General features: G+C 44.4%; 1 protein-coding gene across 9 annotated transcripts in view; it reads right to left on the reverse strand.

Annotated features, from left to right (window-relative positions):
- LOC106581366 (F-BAR and double SH3 domains protein 2) overlaps positions 1–21,206 on the reverse strand; it is a 110,962-nt gene extending 89,756 nt beyond the window's left edge. For 7 of the 9 annotated variants that reach the window (XR_006761033.1, XR_006761036.1, XR_006761035.1 and 4 more), the window contains exons 1-2: positions 20,844–21,205; positions 13,364–13,461 (exon numbers count right to left, since the gene is read on the reverse strand). Coding sequence is in view for 1 of the 9 variants with exons in the window: in XM_045704021.1 (XP_045559977.1) it covers positions 13,364–13,461; positions 20,844–20,864 (119 nt within the window). In the remaining 8 variants the exon portion in view is untranslated. Of the gene's footprint in view, positions 1–13,363; positions 13,462–20,843 lie in introns of all 9 variants that reach the window. The other 2 variants (XR_006761038.1, XR_006761039.1) reach the window with 2 other exon arrangements.
- Between the last annotated feature and the right edge of the window lie 615 nt (positions 21,207–21,821).

Raw genomic sequence — 21,821 nt, forward strand, 5'->3', positions numbered from 1 at the left:
ACAATCACGAATTATGTTAAGTTTTAGTTTGGGCAAAAATAGAATGGGGTTTTAAAGCTACTGAATCTGGAGGGTAAATAAAATACATTTCTAAACAAACGTTATTCGTCACATGATTCATAAACAAAAGGTGTAGACTTACTTACGGGCCCTTCCCAACGCAGAGAGAAAGAAACAAGAGAAACAATAGAAAAGTCAAACAAATAACAACGAGTAATGATAACTTGGCTGTATACATGGCCTTCCATTTCCTGTAGTCCACCATCAGCTCCTTTGTCTTGCTCACATTGAGGGAGATGGTTGTTGTCCTGGCACCACACTGCCAGGTCTCTTTATTTTACTAGGCAAGTCAGTTAAGAACAAATTATTATTTACAATGACGGCCTAGGAACAATGGGTTAACTGCCTTGTTCAGGGGCAGAACGACAGATTTGTACCTTGTCAGCTCGGGGATTCGAACTTGCAACCTTTCGGTTACTAGTCCAATGCTCTAACCACTAGGCTACACTCTGACCTCCCTATAGGCGGGCTCATCGTTGTCGGTGATACGGCCTACCACCGTCGTGTCGTCGGTAAACTCAATGAGGATGTTGGAGTCAGGCGCGACAACCCAGTTGTGGGTGAACAGGGGGTACAGAAGGGGCCCCTGTCTTAAGGGTCAGCGTGGCATAGGTGTTGTTGCCTACCCTCACCACCTGGGGGCGGCCTGTCAGGAAGTCCAGGATCCAGTTGCAGGGGGAGGTGTTCAGTCCCAGTGTCCTTAGCTTAGTGATGAGCTTTGAGGGAACTATGGTGTTGAACGCTGAGCTGTAGTCAATGAACAGCATTCGTCACGTAGGTGTTCCTTTTGTCCAGGTGGGGAAAGCCAGTGTGGAGTACAATAGAGATTGCGTCATCTGTGGATCTGTTGGGGTGGTATGCAAATTGTTGTGGGTCCAGGATGTCTGTGATCATGGTGTTGATGTGAGCCATGACCTGGCTCACATGCGAGTAGCATGTGAGCGCCACGGGTCGATAGTCATTTAGACAGGTTACTTTGGCGTTCTTGGGGCACAGGGTCTATGTATTACAGACTGGGTCAAGATTGAACATGTCAGTGAGACACTTGCCAGTTGGTCAGCACATGCTCCGAGTACACGTCCTGGTAATCCGTCTGGCCCTGTGACCTTGTGAATGTTAACCTGTTATGGATAGGGGGCAGTATTTTCACGGCCGGATAAAAAAACGTACCAGATTTAATCTGATTATTACTCCTGCCCAGAAACTAGAAAATGCATATAATTATTAGCTTTGGATAGAAAACACTCCAAAGTTTCTAAAACTGTTTGAATGGTGTCCGTGAGTATAACAGAACTCATTTGGCAGGCCAAAACCTGAGAAGATTCCTTACAGGAAGTGCCCTGTCTGACCATTCCTTGGCCTTCTACACTCTCTTTATTGAAAACTGAGGATCTCTGCTTTAACGTGACACTTCCTCCGGCTCCCATAGGCTCTCAGAAGGCGGCAAAACGTTGAATGATGCCTTTGCAGGCCCAGGCTGAAAAACAGTAGCGCATTTGGTAAGTGGTCGATCAGAGAACAATGAGACTGGAGGCGCGTGCACGAGGAGACTCCATGTTTTTATTTTCAGTCTTTGACGAAAACAACGACTCCCGGTCGGAATATTATCGCTTTTTTACGAGAAAAATCGCATAAAAATTGATTTTAAACAGCGTTTGACATGCTTCGAAGTACGGTAATGGAATATTTTGAATTTTTTTGTCACGAAACGCGCCGGGCGCGTCACCCTTCGTCACACTTCGGATAGTGTCTTGAACGCACAACAAAATGCCGCTATTTGGATATAACTATGGATTATTTGGAACCAAACCAACATTTGTTATTGAAGTAGAAGTCCTGGGAGTGCATTCTGACGAAGAACAGCAAAGGTAATCCAATTTTTATTATAGTAAATCGGAGTTTGGTGAGGGCTAAACTTGGTGGGTGTCAAAATAGCTAGCCATGATGGCCAGGCTATCTACTCAGAATATTGCAAAATGTGCTTTCACCGAAAAGCTATTTTAAAATCGGACATAGTGATTGCATAAAGGAGTTCTGTATCTATAATTCTTTAAATAATTGTTATGTTTTTTGTGAACGTTTATCGTGAGTAATTTAGTAAATTCACCGGAAGTGTTCGGTGGGAATGCTAGTTCTGAACGTCACATGCTAATGTAAAAAGCTGGTTTTTGATATAAATATGAACTTGATTGAACAAAACATGCATGTATTGTATAACATAATGTCCTAGGAGTGTCATCTGATGAAGATCATCAAAGGTTAGTGCTGCATTTAGCTGTGGTTTTGTTTTTTGTGACATTATATGCTAGCTTGAAAAATGGGTGTCTGATTATTTCTGGCTGGGTACTCTGCTGACATAATCTAATGTTTTGCTTTCGCTGTAAAGCCTTTTCGAAATCGGACAGTGTGGTTAGATAAAGGAGAGTCTTGTCTTTAAAATGGTGTAAAATAGTCATATGTTTGAAAAATTTAAGTTTTTGGATTTTTGAGGATTTTGTAATTCGCGCCACGCCTATCATTGGCTATTGGAGCAGGTGTTCCGCTAGCGGAACGTCTAGATGTAAGAGGTTAACCTGTTTAAAAGGTCTTACTCACATCGGCTACGGAGAGCATGATCACACAGCTGTCCGGAAAAGCTGGTGCTCTCATGCATAGTTCAGTGTTGCTTGCTTTGAAGTGAGCATAGAAGGCATTTAGCTCGTCTGGTAGGCTCATGTCACTGGGAAGCTCGCAGCTGTGTTTCCCTTTGTAATCCATGATAGTTTGCAAGGACTGCCACATCCAACGAGCATCAGAGCCGTTGAGGTAGGATTCAATCTTAGTCCTGTATTGAAGCTTTGCCTTTTGGATGGTTCGTCGAAGGGCGTAGCGTGATTTCTTATAAATGTCAGGACTAGTGTCCCACTCCTTGAAAGTGGCAGCTCTAGCCTTTAACTCTGCGGATGTTGCCTGTAATCCATGGCTTCTGGTTGGGATATGTACGTAGCTTAGCATCCGCTTCATTGGGCCACTTCCGTATTGAGCACGTCACTGGTACTTCCTGTTTACATTTTTAGCTTGTAAGCAGAAATCAGGAAGATAGCGTTATGGTCAGATTTGCCAAATGGAGGGTGAGGGAGAGCTTTGTATGCGTATCTGTGTACGGAGTAGGCAATCTAGAGGTTTTTTCTCTCTAGTATACAGGTGACATACTGGTAGAAATTAGGTAAAACGGATTTCAGTTTTCCTGCATTAATAATCACCAGCTACTAGGAGTGCCGCCACTGGATGAGCATTTTCTTGTTTGCGCATGGCCCTATACAGTTCGTTGAGTGCGGTCTTAGTGCCAGCATTGGTTTGTGGTGATAAATAGACAGCTGCGAAAAATATAGATGAAAACTCTCTTGGTAAATAGTATGGTCTGCAGCTGATCATGAGGTATTCCAACCCAAGTGAGCAGAACCTAGAGACTTCCTTAACCTGTTGGGGCGAGGGGGCAGTATTTTCACGGCCAGATAAAAAAAACGTACCCGATTTAAACTGGTTACTACTCTTGCCCAGAAACGAGAATATGCATATAATTAGTAGATTTGGATAGAAAACACTCTAAAGTTTCTAAAACTGTTTGAATGGTGTCTGTGAGTATAACACAACTCATATGGCAGGCCAAAACCTGAGAAGATTCCATGCAGGAAGTGCCCTGTCTGACAATTTGTTGTCCTTCTGTTGCATCTCTATCGACATTACAGCATCTGTGCTGTTACGTGACACTTTCTAAGGCTTCCATTGGCTCTCTAAAGCGTTCAGAAAGCGGAATGACGAGTCTCCTGTCTCTGGACAAAGTACAGCAGCAGAATTTGTAAGTGGCCTGCCTGGGGACAGTCAGACTGAGATGCGCGGTCATTGAGACTTCTCAATTTTTTTCTTTCAGTCTTTCAATGAATACAACGTTGTCTGGTTGGAATATTATCGCTATTTTACGAAAAAATTGCAGAAAAATTGATTTTAAACAGCGTTTGACATGCTTCTAAGTACGGTAATGGAATATTTAGAATTTTTTTGTAACGAAATGCACTCGCGCGTTACCCTTCGGATAGTGACCTGAACGCACGAAAAAAACGTGCGTTCAGGTATTTGGATATAACTATGGATTATTTGGAACCAAAACAACATTTGTTGTTGAAGTAGAAGTCCGGGGAGTGCATTCTGACGAAGAACAGCAAAGGTAATCCAATTTTTCTAGTAGTAATTCTGAGTTTAGGTTGCCCCAAACTTGGTGGGTGTCAAATTAGCTAGCCTGTAATGGCCGAGCTATGTACTCAGAATATTGCAAAATGTGCTTTCGCCGAAAAGCTATTTTAAAATCTGACATAGCGTTTGCATAAAGGAGTTCTGTATCTATAATTCTTAAAATAATTGTTATGTATTCTGTCAACGTTTATCATGAGTAATTTAGTAAATTCACCGGAAGTTTTCGGTGGGAATGCTAGTTCTGAATATCACATGCTAATGTAAAAAGCTGGTTTTTGATATAAATTAGAACTTGATTGAACAAAACATGCATGTATTGTATAACATAATGTCCTAGGAGTGTCATCTGATGAAGATCGTCAAAGGTTAGTGCTGCATTTAGCTGTGGTTTGGGTTTTTGTGACATATATGCTTGCTTTGAAAATGGCTGTGTGATTATTTTTGGCAGGGTACTCTCCTGACATAATCTAATGTTTTGCTTTCGTTGTAAAGCCTTTTTGAAATCGGACAACGTGGTTGGATTAACGAGAGTCTTATCTTTCAAATGGTGTAAAATAGTCATATTTTTCAGAAATGTAAGTTATAGCATTTTTGAGGTATTTGTATTTCGCGCCACGCAATTCCACTGGCTGTTGACTAGGGTGGGACGCTAACGTCCCACTGGCCCAGAGAGGTTAATATTAGAGGTGTGCACCAGCTGATGCACAGAAAACCATAGAAAACCCAGCTAACTGTATATTATCCATGTCCTTGATCAACCATGACTCAGAGAAGCATAGTATATTGCAGTTCTTCTGGTCCCGTTGATAGGATAGTCTGCAACGGAGCTCGTCCAGTTTATTCTCCAGTGATTGCACATTCGCCAATAGAACAGAGGGTAGGGGCGGTTTATTTCATAACTTCATCATTGGTGGTGGTTAAGTGCATGGTGATGAGCTTCATGCAAATTTCCAACACATCTCAAATCAAAATGATCTTTCTAAAATCAGAGGGCGAGGGGGATACAGAGAGAGGGAGAGAGGGATACAGAGAGAGTGAGAGAGGGATACAGAGAGAGTGAGAGAGAGAGAGGGTGAGGGGGATACAGAGAGAGGGAGAGAGGGATACAGAGAGAGGGAGAGAGGGAGAGAGGGATACAGAGAGAGAGAGAGAGAGAGAGAGAGAGAGAGAGAGAGAGGATACAGAGAGGGATACAAAGGGAGAGAGAGGGATACAGAGGGAGAGGGATACAGAGAAAGAGAGAGAAAGAGGGGGAGAGAGGGATACAGAGAGGGATACAGAGAGGCGGATACAGAGAAAGAGAGTGATACAGAGAGAGAGAGAGAGAGAGAGAGGGATACAGAGAGAGTGAGAGAGAAGGATAGAGAGAGGGAGAGGGATACAGAGAGAGGGATACAGAGAGAGGGATACAGAGGGTGAGAGAAAGGATACCGAGCGAGGGAGAGAGAGAGGGATACAGAGAGAGGGAGAGAAAGAGGGAGAGAGAAAGAGGGAGAGGGGGATACAGAGAGAGGGATACAGAGAGGGAGGATACAGAGGGAGGGAGAGAAGGATACAGAGGGAGGGATACAGAGAGATGGAGAGAGAGAGGTACTCAGAGTGAGGGAGAGAGAAAGAGAGGGATACAGAGCGAGGGAGAGAGGGATACAGAGAGAGGGATACAGAGGGAAAGAGGGATATGGAGAGAGGGATACAGAGAAGGGAGAGAGGGATACAGAGTGGGAGAGAGGGATACAGAGTGGGAGAGAGGGATACAGAGTGGGAGAGAGGGATACAGAGTGGGAGAGAGGGATATGGAGAGAGGGATACAGAGTGGGAGAGAGGGATACAGAGAGGGAGAGAGGGATACAGAGAGGGATACAGAGAGAGGGAGAGAGGGATACAGAGAGAGGGATACAGAGGGAAAGAGGGATATGGAGAGAGGGATACAGAGAGGGATACAGAGAGGGATACAGAGTGGGAGAGAGGGATACAGAGTGGGAGAGAGGGATACAGAAAGGGAGAGGGGGATACAGAGAGAGGGAGAGGGGGATACAGAGAGAGGGAGAGGGGGATATGGAGAGAGGGATGCAGAGACAGGGAGCGAGAGAAGGATACAGAGAGAACGAGACATCAGACGATAGAGCAACTCCTCAAAATAAGTTTCTCTCTCTCTCCTCTTTAGTTTGTGTCAGCGTACGTGTGTCTAGCTACATGTGTCTAGCTACATGTGTCTAGCTAGAGTTGAAGTCGGAAGTTTACATACACCTTAGCCAAATACATTTAAACTCAGTTTTTTACAATTCCTGACATTTAATCCTAGTAAAAATTCCCTGTCTTAGGTCAGTTAGGATCACCACTTCATTTTAAGAATGTGAAATGTCAGAATAATAGTAGAGAGAATGATTTATTTCAGCTTTTATTTCTTTCATTACATTCCCAGTGGGTCAGAAGTTTACACTCAATTAGTATTTGGTAGCATTGCCTATAAATTGTTTAACCTGTCAAGGTATAGGGGGCAGTATTTTCGATTTCGGATGAAAAACGTGCCCAGAGTAAACTGCCTAATACTCGGGCCCAGAGTCAAATATTTGCATATTACTAGTAGATTTGGATAGAAGACACTCTAAACTTTCTAAAACTGTTTGAATGATGTCTGTGAGTATAACAGAACTCATATGGCAGGCAAAAACCTGAGAAAAATCCAACCAGGAAGTGGGAAATCTGATGCTTGTAGTCTTCAAGTCATTGCCTATCTAACACACAGTGACTTAGGGTTCATTTTGCACTTCCTAAGGCTTCCACTAGATGTCAACAGTCTTTAGAACCTAGTTTCAGGCTTTTGCGGTGAACACAGAGCGAACAAGAAGGCCGGGAAGTTGGTGACTCAGAAAATGACATGACTTCTGTGGCGCGCAATCACGTGATGAGGTAGCTGTGTTCCATAACGTTTTTCAAGACATTGGAATCGTCCGGTTGGAATATTATTGAAGTTTTATGTTAAAAAGGACCTAAAGATTGATGCTATACAAAGTTTGACATGTTTCAACGAACGTAAATATAACTTTTTTAGACTTTTCGTTGTGAAATTTTGGGCGCGCTTCCTACATTTGGAGTAGCTTACTGAACGCGCTAACAACAAGGAGGTATTTGGACATAAATTATGGACTTTATCGAACAAAACAACATTTATTGTGGACCTGGCATTCCTGGAAGTGCCTTCTGATGAAGATCATCAAAGGTAAGTGAATATTTATAATGCTATTTATTATTTTAGATGACTCCAAAATGGCGGGTATCTGTATTGCCTGTTGTATTTTTCTGAGCGCCGTACTCAGATTATTGCAAAGTGTGCTTTCCCCGTGAAGCTTTTTTGAAATCTGTCAAAGCGGTTGCATTCAGGAGATGTTTATCTATAATTCTTTGAATAACAGTTTAATATTTTATCAACATTTATGATGAGTATTTTTGTAAATTGTTGTGCTGATTCACCGGGGGTTTTGGAGGAAAAATATTTTCTGAATATCACACGCCAATGTAAAATGTTTTTTTTTTATATAAATATGAACTTTATCGAACAAAACATACATGTATTGTGTAACATTGAGTCCTAGGAGTGTCATCTGATGAAGATCGTCAAAGGTTCGTGCTTAATCTTAGCTGTATTTATGGTTTTTGTGACCGCTCTCCTGCTTGGAAAATGGCTGTGTGGTTTTTCTTGTGTTGGCACTGTCCTAACATAATCTAACTTTATGCTTTATGCTTTATGCAACCAATGTGGTTGGATTAAGGAGAGGTTTATCTTTAAAATGGTGTAAAATAGTTGCATGTTTGAGAACTTTGAATTATGACATTTTGTTGTTTTGAATTTGGCGCTCTGATTTTTCACTGGCTGTTGAATAGTGTGAACCGTGGGTGGGACAGTAGGGTCCCACGTAGCCCCGAGAAGTTAACTTGGGTCAAACTTTTCAGGTAGCCTTCCACAAGCTTCCCACAATAAGTTGGTTGAATTTTGGCCCATTCCTCCTGACAGAGCTGGTGTAACGGACTTAGGATTGTAGGCCTCCTTGCTCGCACACGCTTTTTCAGTTCTGCCCACACATTTTCTATAGGATTGAGGTCGGGGCTTTGTGATGGCCACTCCAAATACCTTGTCTTTGTTGTCCTTAAGCCATTTTGCCACAACTTTGGAAGTATGCTTGGGGTCATTGTCCATTTGGAAGACCCATTTGCGACCAAGCTTTAACTCCTGACTGATGTCTTGAGATGTCCACATAATTTTCCTCCTCATGATGCCATCTATTCTGTGAAGTGCACCAGTCCCTCCTGCAGCAAAGCACCCCCACAACATGATGCTGCCACCCCCGTGCTTCACGGTTGGGATGGTGTTCTTCGGGCTTGCAAGCCTCCCCATTTTTCCTCCAAACATAACGATGGTCATTATGGCCAAACAGTTCTATTTTTGTTTCATCAGACCAGAGGACATTTCTCCAAAAAGTACGATCTTTGTCCCCATGTGCAGTTGCAAACCGTAGTCTGGCTTTTTTTATGGCGGTTTTGGAGCAGGGGCTTCTTCCTTGATGAGCGGCCTTTCAGGTTATGTCAATATAGGACTTGTTTTATTGTGGATATAGATACTTTTGTACCGGTTTCCTCCAGCATCTTCACAAGGTCCTTTGCTGTTGTTCTGGGATTGATTTGCATTTTTCGCACCAAAGTACGTTCATCTCTAGGATACAGAACGCGTCTCCTTCCTGAGCGGTATGATTGCTGCGTGGGCCCATGGTGTTTATCCTTGCGTACTATTGTTTGTACAGATGAACGTGGTACCTTCAGGCATTTGGAAATTGCTCCCAAGGATGAACCAGATTTGTGGAGGTCCACAATTTTTTTTCTGAGGTCTTGACTGATTTCTTTTGATTTCCCCATGATGTCAAGCAAAGAGGCACTGAGTTTGAAGGTAGGACTTGAAATACATCCACAGGTACACATCCAATTGACTCAAATTATGTCAATTAGCCTATCAGAAGCTTCTAAAGCTAAGACATTATTTTCTGGAATTTTCCAAGTTGTTTAAAGACACAATCAACTTAGTGTATGTAAGCTTCTGACCCACTGGAATTGTGATACAGTGAATTATAAGTGAAATAATCTGTCTGTAAACAATTGTTGGAAAAATTACTTGTGTCATGCACAAAGTAGATGTCCTAACCGACTTGCCAAAACTATAGTTTATTAACAAGAAATATGCTATATGCGTATCAAGCTATGTCCGTGTCACGCTATGTCCGTGTCTAGCTATGTCCGTGTCTAGCTATGTCCGTGTCTAGCTATGTCCGTGTCTAGCTATGTCCGTGTCTAGCTATGTCCGTGTCTAGCTCTGTGCGTGTCTAGCTCTGTGCGTGTCTAGCTATGTCCGTGTCTAGCTATGTCCGTGTCTAGCTATGTGCGTGTCACGCTATGTCCGTGTCACGCTATGTCCGTGTCTAGCTATGTCCGTGTCTAGCTATGTCCGTGTCTAGCCATGTGCGTGTCTAGCCATGTCCGTGTCTAGCTCTGTGCGTGTCTAGCTCTGTGCGTGTCTAGCTATGTGCGTGTCTAGCTATGTGCGTGTCTAGCTATGTCCGTGTCTAGCTATGTCCGTGTCTAGCTCTGTGCGTGTCTAGCTATGTCCGTGTCTAGCTCTGTGCGTGTCTAGCTCTGTGCGTGTCTAGCTCTGTGCGTGTCTAGCTCTGTGCGTGTCTAGCTCTGTGCGTGTCTAGCTCTGTGCGTGTCTAGCTATGTCCGTGTCTAGCTATGTCCGTGTCTAGCTCTGTGCGTGTCTAGCTCTGTGCGTGTCTAGCTCTGTGCGTGTCTAGCTCTGTGCGTGTCTAGCTCTGTGCGTGTCTAGCTCTGTGCGTGTCTAGCTCTGTGCGTGTCTAGCTCTGTGCGTGTCTAGCTATGTCCGTGTCTAGCTCTGTGCGTGTCTAGCTATGTCCGTGTCTAGCTCTGTGCGTGTCTAGCTATGTCCGTGTCTAGCTCTGTGCGTGTCTAGCTCTGTGCGTGTCTAGCTATGTCCGTGTCTAGCTATGTCCGGTCTAGCTATGTCCGTGTCTAGCTATGTCCGTGTCTAGCTATGTCCGTGTCTAGCTATGTGCGTGTCTAGCTCTGTGCGTGTCTAGCTCTGTGCGTGTCTAGCTATGTCCGTGTCTAGCTATGTCCGTGTCTAGCTATGTCCGTGTCTAGCTATGTCCGTGTCTAGCTCTGTGCGTGTCTAGCTATGTGCGTGTCTAGCTATGTGCGTGTCTAGCTATGTGCGTGTCTAGCTATGTGCGTGTCTAGCTCTGTGCGTGTCTAGCTCTGTGCGTGTCTAGCTATGTCCGTGTCTAGCTATGTCCGTGTCTAGCTATGAGTGTCGAGGTGTTTTTGCCCTCTCCGATTAAACAAGCCCCAGGATTAATTAGGGTTAATGAACTCAGCGCAGCTTTGGGGACTAAAGAGTTAATATCTCAGATTTGCAGAGGAAAGTGTTTGTGTGTGTCTGTGTGTGTTTCTACTCTCTGTGTCTGTGTGCATCAGCAAGCACATATTAGCTAACTAGATTTCCTAACGCTAGCCACAGAAAACAGAGGCTGCAGATACAAGTGAACACAGGAAGCGCTAAGCAGCCTCCCTAACAGTTGCTAGCAGAGACTGAGGAGAAGTTACCACATCTGTTTCCTCAAACAAAAGCAACAGCAACGCTGCAGAGAGGCGATCTGTCCTCGAACAGACGCGAGTGTGTATGTTGTCATAAAACATGTATGCATTGAGTACACAGATACGAGAGCTTGAGAGAGCAGGCAGGGGGGGGTTTCTTCTGTTGTCAAGCTGGGAAGGGGGCAGTGTGCCATTACTGCTGCTGTACTCTGAACACACACGGACTAGATCCCTTTGCTATTTCCCTTCTGCGACCAACTTCTTCCTGACTCCATGACTCAGAACAGACCAGGCCTCTCCACTTTATGAAAAAGGGAAACGCCAAACCCAGCGAAAGGAGATAAGGGCAGAAAAGAGAGAGAGAAACATTTGTGCTGCGCTGGTTTCCCGTGTTGACTTCCAGCTGTGGGAGGGTCGGGAGAGAGAAACAGAGAGAGCGAGAAAAAGAGAGCGAGAGAGAACAGCAGGAAATTCCTTCGTCATATCCCAGATCTGTGTGTTCTTCCAATAAATAAGCATACTGGAATACTCCTCCTCTGTCGCTCTTCTCAGTTGTTTTTTTGTAATACGATTTCAGTCTGTGTGTGTGTGTGTGTGTGTGTGTGTGTGTGTGTGTGTGTGTGTGTGTGTGTGTGTGTTTGTCCTACTGGGTTCGAACCCGGGTCTCTTGTGCACCACAAGACTGTGTTAGCCCGCTCGGGGAGAGGAAAGGGAATTTGGTCGACCAAATCACCACCGTTATGTGTGTGTGTAGTATGTAGTGTGTGTGTGTGTGTGTGTGTGTGTGTGTGTGTGTGTGTGTGTGTGTGTGTAGTGTGTGTAGTGTGTGTAGTGTGTGGTATGTAGTGTGGTATGTAGTGTAGTATGTAGTGTGGTATGTAGTGTGTGTGTGTGTGTGTGTGTATATGTAGTGTGTGTGTGTGTGTGTGTGTGTGTGTGTGTGTGTGTGTGTGTAGTGTGTGTAGTGTGTGTAGTGTGTGGTATGTAGTGTGGTATGTAGTGTGGTATGTAGTGTGGTATGTAGTGTGTGTGTGTGTGTGTGTGTGTGTGTAGTGTGTGTAGTGTGTGTAGTGTGTGGTATGTAGTGTGGTATGTAGTGTGGTATGTAGTGTGTGTGTGTGTGTGTGTGTAGTGTGTGTAGTGTGTGTAGTGTGTGGTATGTAGTGTGGTATGTAGTGTGGTATGTAGTGTGTGTGTGTGTATATGTAGTGTGTGTGTGTGTGTGTGTGTGTGTGTGTGTAGTGTGTGTAGTGTGTGGTATGTAGTGTGGTATGTAGTGTAGTATGTAGTGTGGTATGTAGTGTGTGTGTGTATATGTAGTGTGTGTAGTGTGTGGTATGTAGTGTGGTATGTAGTGTGGTATGTAGTGTGGTATGTAGTGTGTGTGTGTGTATATGTAGTGTGTGTAGTGTGTGTAGTGTGTGTAGTGTGTGTAGTGTGTGGTATGTAGTGTGGTATGTAGTGTGGTATGTAGTGTGTGTGTGTGTATATGTAGTGTGTGTAGTGTGTGGTATGTAGTGTGGTATGTAGTGTGGTATGTAGTGTGTGTGTGTGTATATGTAGTGTGTGTAGTGTGTGTAGTGTGTGTAGTGTGTGTAGTGTGTGGTATGTAGTGTGGTATGTAGTGTGGTATGTAGTGTGTGTATGTGTATATGTAGTTTGTGTAGTGTGTGTAGTGTGTGTAGTGTGTGTAGTGTGTGGTATGTAGTGTGGTATGTAGTGTGTGTGTGTGTATATGTAGTGTGTGGTATGTAGTGTGGTATGTAGTGTGGTATGTAGTGTGGTATGTAGTGTAGTATGTAGTGTGGTATGTAGTGTGTGTGTGTGTATATGTAGTGTGTGTGTATGTAGTGTGGTATGTAGTGTGTGTAGTGTGTGTAGTGTGGTATGTAGTGTGGTATGTAGTGTGGTATGTAGTGTGTGTGTGTGTATATGTAGTGTGTGTGTATGTAGTGTGGTATGTAGTGTGTGTAGTGTGTGTAGTGTGGTATGTAGTGTGGTATGTAGTGTGGTATGTAGTGTAGTATGTAGTGTGGTATGTAGTGTGTGTGTGTGTATATGTAGTGTGTGTGTATGTAGTGTGGTATGTAGTGTGTGTAGTGTGTGTAGTGTGGTATGTAGTGTGGTATGTAGTGTGGTATGTAGTGTGTGTAGTGTGTGGTATGTAGTGTGGTATGTAGTGTGGTATGTAGTGTGTGTGTGTGTGTGTGTGTATATGTAGTGTGTGTAGTGTGTGGTATGTAGTGTGGTATGTAGTGTGGTATGTAGTGTGGTATGTAGTGTGTGTGTGTGTGTATATGTAGTGTGTGTAGTGTGTGGTATGTAGTGTGGTATGTAGTGTGGTATGTAGTGTGGTATGTAGTGTGGTATGTAGTGTGGTATGTAGTGTGTGTGTGTGTATATGTAGTGTGTGTACCTCATGTCCTCCAACAGGTCACACTCTGTCTGATGTTTGAGGTGCAGTCTGGTCATCTGCTCTATGTGACAATTCTTCAGCTCCTGAGTTACTTTGACCTGCAGGGAGGGACACAGTCACACTGTCAATCAGTCCATCAAAAGGTACATTCAGCTATTTATTTATTTTATTTTATTTTTTATTTCACCTTTATTTAACCAGGTAGGCAAGTTGAGAACAAGTTCTCATTTACAATTGCGACCTGGCCAAGATAAAGCAAAGCAGTTCGACAACATACAAAAACACAGAGTTACACATGGAGTAAAACAACATACAATCAATGATGCAGTAGAAGAAAAAAAATTAAAAAATAAGACTATATACAATGTGAGCAAATGATGTGAGATAAGGGAGGTAAAGGCAAAAAAATGCCATGGTGGCAAAATAAATAAAGTATAGCAAGAAAAACACTGGAATGGTAGATTTGTAGTTTGAAGAAAGTTCAGAGATAAAATATAAATAATATGGTGCAAAGGAGCAAAATAAATAAAATAAATAAATACAGTAGGGGAAGAGGTAGTAGTTTGGGCTAAATTATAGATGGGCTATGTACAGGTGCAGTGATCTGTGAGCTGCTCTGACAGCTGGTGCTTAAAGCTAGTGAGGGAGATAAGTGTTTCCAGTTTCAGAGATTTTTGTAGTTCGTTCCAGTCATTGGCAGCAGAGAACTGGAAGGAGAGACGACCAAAGGAGGAGTTGGCTTTAGGGGTGACCAGAGAGATATACCTGCTGGAGCGCGTGCTACAGGTGGGTGCTGCTATGGTGACCAGTGAGCGGAGATAAGGGGGGACTTTACCTAGCAGGGTCTTGTAGATGACCTGGAGCCAATGTGTTTGGCGACGATTATGAAGCGAAGGCCAGCCAACGAGAGCGTACAGGTCGCAGTGGTGGGTAGTATATGGGGCTTTGGTGACAAAACGGATGGCACTGTGATAGACTGCATCCAGCTTGTTGAGTAGGGTATTGGAAGCTATTTTGTAAATGACATCGCCGAAGTCGAGGATTGGTAGGATGGTCAGTTTTACGAGGGTATGTTTGGCAGCATGAGTGAAGGATGCTTTGTTGCGAAATAGGAAGCCAATTCGAGATTTCACTTTGGATTGGAGATGATTGATGTGAGTCTGGAAGGAGAGTTTACAGTCTAACCAGACACCTAGGTATTTGTAGTTGTCCACAAATTCTAAGTTAGAACCGTCCAGAGAAGTGATGCTGGACAGGCGGGCAGCTATATGAAGTTACCATAAGTAACGGGGTGACTTCGAAGCAAGAGCCTAGTAATCTCATTAGCATTAGTCCACCCTGCTACCAACATTCACTGGAGAGGCGCCAACTGCACAGACACACCCACTGGTGTAGCGGAGGGTAATCAAAGGTAAACTGGTGTAGCAGAGGGTAATCAAAGGTAAACACCGTTTGCGGTAAAATGCATCGAAAGTATAGGGAGTATTACTTTACTCACCGCGAACCGCGATCAGCGTTTACTCAGCGCAACGACCAACTCACCCACCCACGGAAGCACACTCACAGTCATTATCAGCCATTGAGTATGTTTACATGCACACTAATAATTACATATTAAATTGATTATGGCAGTATGGCTTTAGTCATGTAAACACCAGAAGGCATCCCCATGTTTCCCAGCCGAAACAGTTAGGAAGATTTTGTACTGTGGGTTTTTTTTCGGCTGTTCAGGTACACAAAAAATGTTCTGGAGGCAAGCCGAAGTTCGGAGCCAAAGTCTACGCCCCTTCGTTGGCGAAAGGTCAATGGTAGGGATTTGTCAATAAACTCTGTTGTCATTCAACGGGAGACGACTTGTTTTCATGCACATTTTTTCCATAAAAAAAATACTGTACTAAACATCTTAGTTAGGCGTAAAATTGACCGACTAAGATCTCTTCATCAAAAAACGTCAAAGTTAATTACAGATTTCTTGAGGTATATTCAATTAATTATGTCTAGGAGGAAGTAAGTGTATACTGGCTATGGCGTCACAAAATAGACAAACAGTACTATCACCACTTTTTTTTTTTTTTCAAGCAAATGTCTTAAGGGAGTATGCGAGCACACTCGGTTTGGCTGGCCAGTTCGGCTAGGGGCCAGCGGAACTGAAGTATGCTGACACCTTTGCTTATCTTAAATCGGCGTAAAGTTACGAAGTAAGCATACGCCGATTAAAGCACCTGGTTTTCTGAGCAATCTTGAATCTCAAATTGTTAGGGCATGTCAAATACTTAATCGGCATTCCAGCGGTGTATTTGATCTGCGCATGTACCAGCACAAGTGGTGCAAGCCTCCCTCTTATGTGTGGCGCAAGCCTCCCTCTTATGTGTGGCGCAAGCCTCCCTCTTATGTGTGGCGCAAGCCTCCCTCTTATGTGTGGCGCAAGCCTCCCTCTTATGTGTGGCGCAAGCCTCCCTCTTATGTGTGGCGCAAGCCTCCCTCTTATTGCGAGTGAAGATAGTTAGGAAATAAACTGAAAGTATGCATGTTAGCAGTGGCGGTTCTAGATTGTATGGCTCCCTGGGCGAACCCCCCCCAAACAAAATAACTCATTTTTATTCCAAAATTTGGAACAACAAATAAATAATCATAACATTTAAAACTATAAGAATATATATAAAAATAAGACACATAAATATCAAAAAGAAGTAACAAAGACAAATAAGCAAAAAAAGAAACGTCCCTTTTTCAGGACCGTCTTTCAAAGATAATTCGTAAAAATATAAATAACTTCACAGATCTTCATTGTAAAGGGTTTAAACACTGTTTCCCATGCTTGTTCAATGAACTATAAACAATTAATGAACATGCACCAGTGGAACGGTCGTTAAGACACAAACAGCTTACAGACGGTAGGCAATTAAGGTCACAGTTATGAAAACTTAGGACACTAAAGAAGCCTTTCTACTGACTCTGAAAAAAATCAAAAGAAAGATGCCCAGGGTCCCTGCTCATCTGTGTGAACGTGCCTTAGGCATGATGCAAGGAGGCAAGAGGATTGCAGATGTGGCCAGGGCAATAAATTGCTATGTCCATATTGCGAGACGCCCAAGACAGCGCTACAGGGAGACAGGACGGAAAACTGATTGTCCTCGCAGTGGCAGACCACATGTAACAACACCTGCACAGGATCAGTACATCCGAACATCACACCTGCGGGACAGGTACAGGATGGCAACAACAACTGCCCGAGTTACACCAAGAACGCACAATCCCTCCATCAGTGCTCAGACTGTCCGCAATAGACTGAGAGAGGCTGGACTGAGGGCTTGTAGGCTTGTAAGGCAGGTCAACCTACATTTACATTTTACATTTACATAGGTCCTCACCAGACATCACTGGCAACAACGTCACCTATGGGCACAAACCGATCGTTGCTGGACCAGACAGGACTGGCAAAAAGTGCTCTTCACTGACGAGTTGCGGTTTTGTCTCACCCTGGGTGATGGTCGGATTTGCGTTTATCGTCGAAGGAATGAGCGTTACACCGAAGCCTGTACTCTGGAGCGGGATCGATTTGGAGGTGGAGGGTCCGTCATGGTCTGGGGCGGTGTGTCACAGCATCATCGGACTGAGCTTGTTGTCATTGCAGGCAATCTCAACACTGTGCGTTACAGGGAAGACATCCTCCTCCCTCATGTGGTACCCTTCCTGCAGGCTCATCCTGACATGACCCTCCAGCATGACAATGCCACCAACCATACTGCTCGTTCTGTGCGTGATTTCCTGCAAGACAGGAATGTCAGTGTTCTGCCATGGCCAGCGAAGAGCCCAGATCTCAAGCCCATTGAGCACGTCTGGGACCTGTTAGATCGGAGGGTGAGGGCTAGGGCCATTCCCCCCCAGAAATGTCCGGGAACCTGCAGGTGCCTTGGTGGAAGAGTGGGGTAACATCTCACAGCAAGAACTGGCAAATCTGGTGCAGTCCATGAGGAGGAAATGCACTGCAGTACTTAATGCAGCTGGTGGCCACACCACATACTCACTGTTACTTTTGATTTTGACCCCCCCTTTGTTCAGGGACACATTATTCAATTTCTGTTAGTCACATGTCTGTGGAACTTGTTCAGTTTATGTCTCAGTTGTTGAATCTTATGTTCATACAAATATTTACATGTTAAGTTTACTGAAAATAAACGCAGTTGACAGTGAGAGGACGTTTCTTTTTTTGCTGAGTTTAGAAACAAATTGTAGTATATAAATACAAATTGAATTATTACACTATTACACTATTGCTAACAAAAACAAATAAAACTAAATTGCACAAATCCTATATCACACAAATACACAAATAGAATAAAGTAATAAAGTAATCCTTCTACCCCCCCCCTTAAAAGATATAGATGTACTATTGTAAAGTGGTTGTTCCACTGGATATCATAAGGTGAATCCACCAATTTGTAAGTCGCTCTGGATAAGAGCGTCTGCTAAATTACTTAAATGTAAATGTAAATAAAGAAGACATCCTGATTATTACACTATTGCACTTCAAACAAGAAACACACAAACTAAATTGCACAACTAATTGCATTAGTACTGTACACAGTTAGAGGTGCGCTATTTGATAGGTTCCCCCACTCTCCCTACCTCGGGCTTCCTGTGGGGAGACCTGAGGTCAACCTACCCCCTCCCCATCTCGTACTTCTGAGTGGGAGACCTTCCCAGGCAATAGCCTGCCTAGCTCACAAACTAGAATCAGGGAGCCCACTCCGACAAGGTTAATTGACCCACAGTCCCACACGGTGACATATCATTGACGTGACGTGCAAATGAGCGATAGAAAACCGATCGCGCAAATGTCACCATTCGGAATATTTAATATTTTTTTGTGCGGGCGCCCCGTGCCGCCCCGGGCGGCTGCCCATGCCGCCTATGCCTAAATCCACCACTGCATCTGAGAAATAGTTTCACATGCAAACATTATATGTCTGAACTCCGAATCAAATAGGCTTCGTAAAAATAACATGGTCGAAAGTTTATTTTGATTAGCGATTCTCCCATCAGTTCGCCCAATTTCAGATGTGTCATGTAAACAGGATTATTAGGGAAATTGTTCTTCTTGCAAAGCATGTCAATGTTTTAAATGACCTATTAGTCTGACTATCCATAATACAATCTTACTATTGTGTGCATGCAACAGTACTCATTGTCTCTTGGGGGGATTATGCAGTCGGAGATTCATGACTGTTCTAGACAAAACAACAACACAGAGCACAATCAGTGTGTGCTGAAGCTGTCATGTTGCCTGCCTTTGAAGATGGGGGGGAGTGGTCCACGGTGGGGCTTTTCAGAGATAGAGGAGGTCCACGGTGGGGCTTTTCAGAGATAGAGGAGGTCCACGGTGGGGCTTTTCAGAGATAGAGAAGGAGAGGTCCACGGTGGGGCTTATCAGAGATAGAGAAGGAGAGGTCCACGGTGGGGCTTATCAGAGATAGAGAAGGAGAGGTCCACGGTGGGGCTTATCAGAGATAGAGAAGGAGAGGTCCACGGTGGGGCTTATCAGAGATAGAGAAGGAGAGGTCCACGGTGGGGCTTATCAGAGATAGAGAAGGAGAGGTCCATGGTGGGGCTTATCAGAGATAGAGAAGGAGAGGTCCATGGTGGGGCTTATCAGAGATAGAGAAGGAGAGGTCCATGGTGGGGCTTATCAGAGATAGAGAAGGAGAGGTCCATGGTGGGGCTTATCAGAGATAGAGAAGGAGAGGTCCATGGTGGGGCTTATCAGAGATAGAGAAGGAGAGGTCCATGGTGGGGCTTATTAGGGGAAAATGACTTCACTCCATCTCTCCTTTCAGTCAGTCACATATGAGACAGTAAAAAATGAGAGAGAGGGCAGGGAGAGAGAGGAAAGCTAGATGAGGGACAAAGAGGGAGAGAGATGGGGAGGGAGAGAGAGAAAGAGAGAGATGGGAGGGACGGAGGGAGGGAGAGAGAGAGATGGGAGGGAGAGAGAGAAAGAGAGAGATGGGAGGGAGAGAGAGAAAGAGAGAGATGGGGAGGGAGGGAGAGAGAGAGATGTGGAGGGAGAGGGAGAGAGAGCGAGAGATGGGGAGAGAGAGAGATGGGAGGAAGAGAGAGAGAGAGAGAGAGAGAGCGAGAGAGATATGGGGAGAGAGAGAGATGGGAGGAAGAGAGAGAGAGAGTGAGAGAGATATGGAGGGAGAGAGAGAGATGGGGAGGAAGAGATGTACTCTCTATCTGACCCATAAAGGGGAGGACATGATGTGACATGTTCAGTCTGCCTACAATGTGTCTGACAGACTCAGTGGAGCAGCAACAGCACCCGGGAATAACCGATAATTAACTGAAAGCTGTGCCGAGGTACTGCAAGCCAGTAATTGGTTCTCAGACACCTCTTCTAGAATAACTAAGATCATGAAAGAGAAACACAGACTCTCTCTCACATACACACACAACATGTGAATGGCAGACAGGAAGAACAAAGGGACACTATGCCTTGTTACAGTATATTCTACATTGTACCAGAGAGGTGTCACAAAACACACGCACAAAGGGAAGACGTGTGCACTGTAAACAATGGCCCCTGGACACACTGCATACTGTACAACCCGCAGAGCCCACGTCGTTAATTATCGGTGATGCAAACTAAGGCTCGAGACCTGATGACTGACTACTTGTCTCTATAGTATGGAAACGAAATGCACCGTGTCGGTAATAACCAGACAGCTGTGATGAGCTAGCGAACAACGTTATTAACCGTTCACTGACTAACAGCGGAACAATCCTCAAATCTCCGTCTATTGACTTAACCGCGCGATTAAAATAGTTAGCTAGCTACGTTTTGTCCAAATACACTAAAAGTCAAGGCAAGGGTGTGTTAAAATCACACAATGGAACATTATTGTGGCCACCAAATGCATCCTATCTTCTGGTTAACAATGTTTTAGGAGGGGAAGAATCCGTCACTACTCTCCAGATGAGAGGACAACATCTGAGCTGTCATGCATGTTTGTGTCCCGTTTATAGTTCATCAGCGTAACGTTACTTCAAATGTGTTTCGAAACATTATCAACTAGCTAGCTATGTCCCGAATGCTCCTTAAAAAACTACAGCTTGGCCTACAGCTACATGTTTGTGGAAGACTAACGTTAGCCAAAGATACGGAGCCCTTCTATGTTTGGTTAGCTAGCAAGCAGATAGCGGTTCCTCACGACCTCCACCAGACCTATCTGCTAGCTAGCTAACCAAACATAGCTGCTTGGCATGACTACAACCTGGGTTGAAATTGACAACCGAATACAAATACTATAGTTACAATATTTGCAACACCACATTTGGCTTATAATACTAGCAAGCTAGCTAAGTAGCTAATGTTAAACATCATTGTTATTAGCAAGTCAACATCCCACTGTTTGCTATTAGTTAGCCAGCTATCTATCATAGAGAAATAGATAACCAAGTAAAGGGAAAAACTCACCTTTCTCGGTGGGGGCTGCATGTTGAAGCATTGACATGAATAGTGTATTCCTTAAGAAATGTTTATTCCAAAGAAATCCAAGGTGGGCTGGATAATTCGTCAAGCCTCCACGGAGGGAAGATATGAAAATTACAGTCAGATTTGGACTCCGGCGAACGCTGGCTAAACCAACTCTATACTAACAGACTGGGTCGGGACAACACTGCGGGCGGGTTGCAGAGAGGACAGGGACATGATGGGGATACCAACTCTATACTAACAGACTGGGTCGGGACAACACTGCGGGCGGGTTGCAGAGAGGACAGGGAAATGATGGCTAAACCAACTCTATACTAACAGACTGGGTCGGGACAACACTGCGGGCGGGTTGCAGAGAGGACAGGGAAATGATGGGTAAACCAACTCTATACTAACAGACTGGGTCGGGACAACACTGCGGGCGGGTTGCAGAGAGGACAGGGAAATGATGGGGATACCAACTCTATACTAACAGACTGGGTCGGGACAACACTGCGGGCGGGTTGCAGAGAGGACAGGGAAATGATGGGGATACCAACTCTATACTAACAGACTGGGTCGGGACAACACTGCGGGCGGGTTGCAGAGAGGACAGGGAAATGATGGCTAAACCAACTCTATACTAACAGACTGGGTCGGGACAACACTGCGGGCGGGTTGCAGAGAGGACAGGGAAATGATGGGGATACCAACTCTATACTAACAGACTGGGTCGGGACAACACTGCGGGCGGGTTGCAGAGAGGACAGGGAAATGATGGGGATACCAACTCTATACTAACAGACTGGGTCGGGACAACACTGCGGGCGGGTTGCAGAGAGGACAGGGAAATGATGGGGATACCAACTCTATACTAACAGACTGGGTCGGGACAACACTGCGGGCGGGTTGCAGAGAGGACAGGGAAATGATGGCTAAACCAACTCTATACTAACAGACTGGGTCGGGACAACACTGCGG

This window comes from Salmo salar, chromosome ssa20 (genome assembly GCF_905237065.1).
Source record: "Salmo salar chromosome ssa20, Ssal_v3.1, whole genome shotgun sequence".
In the NCBI taxonomy this organism is placed as follows: Eukaryota; Metazoa; Chordata; class Actinopteri; order Salmoniformes; family Salmonidae; genus Salmo; species Salmo salar.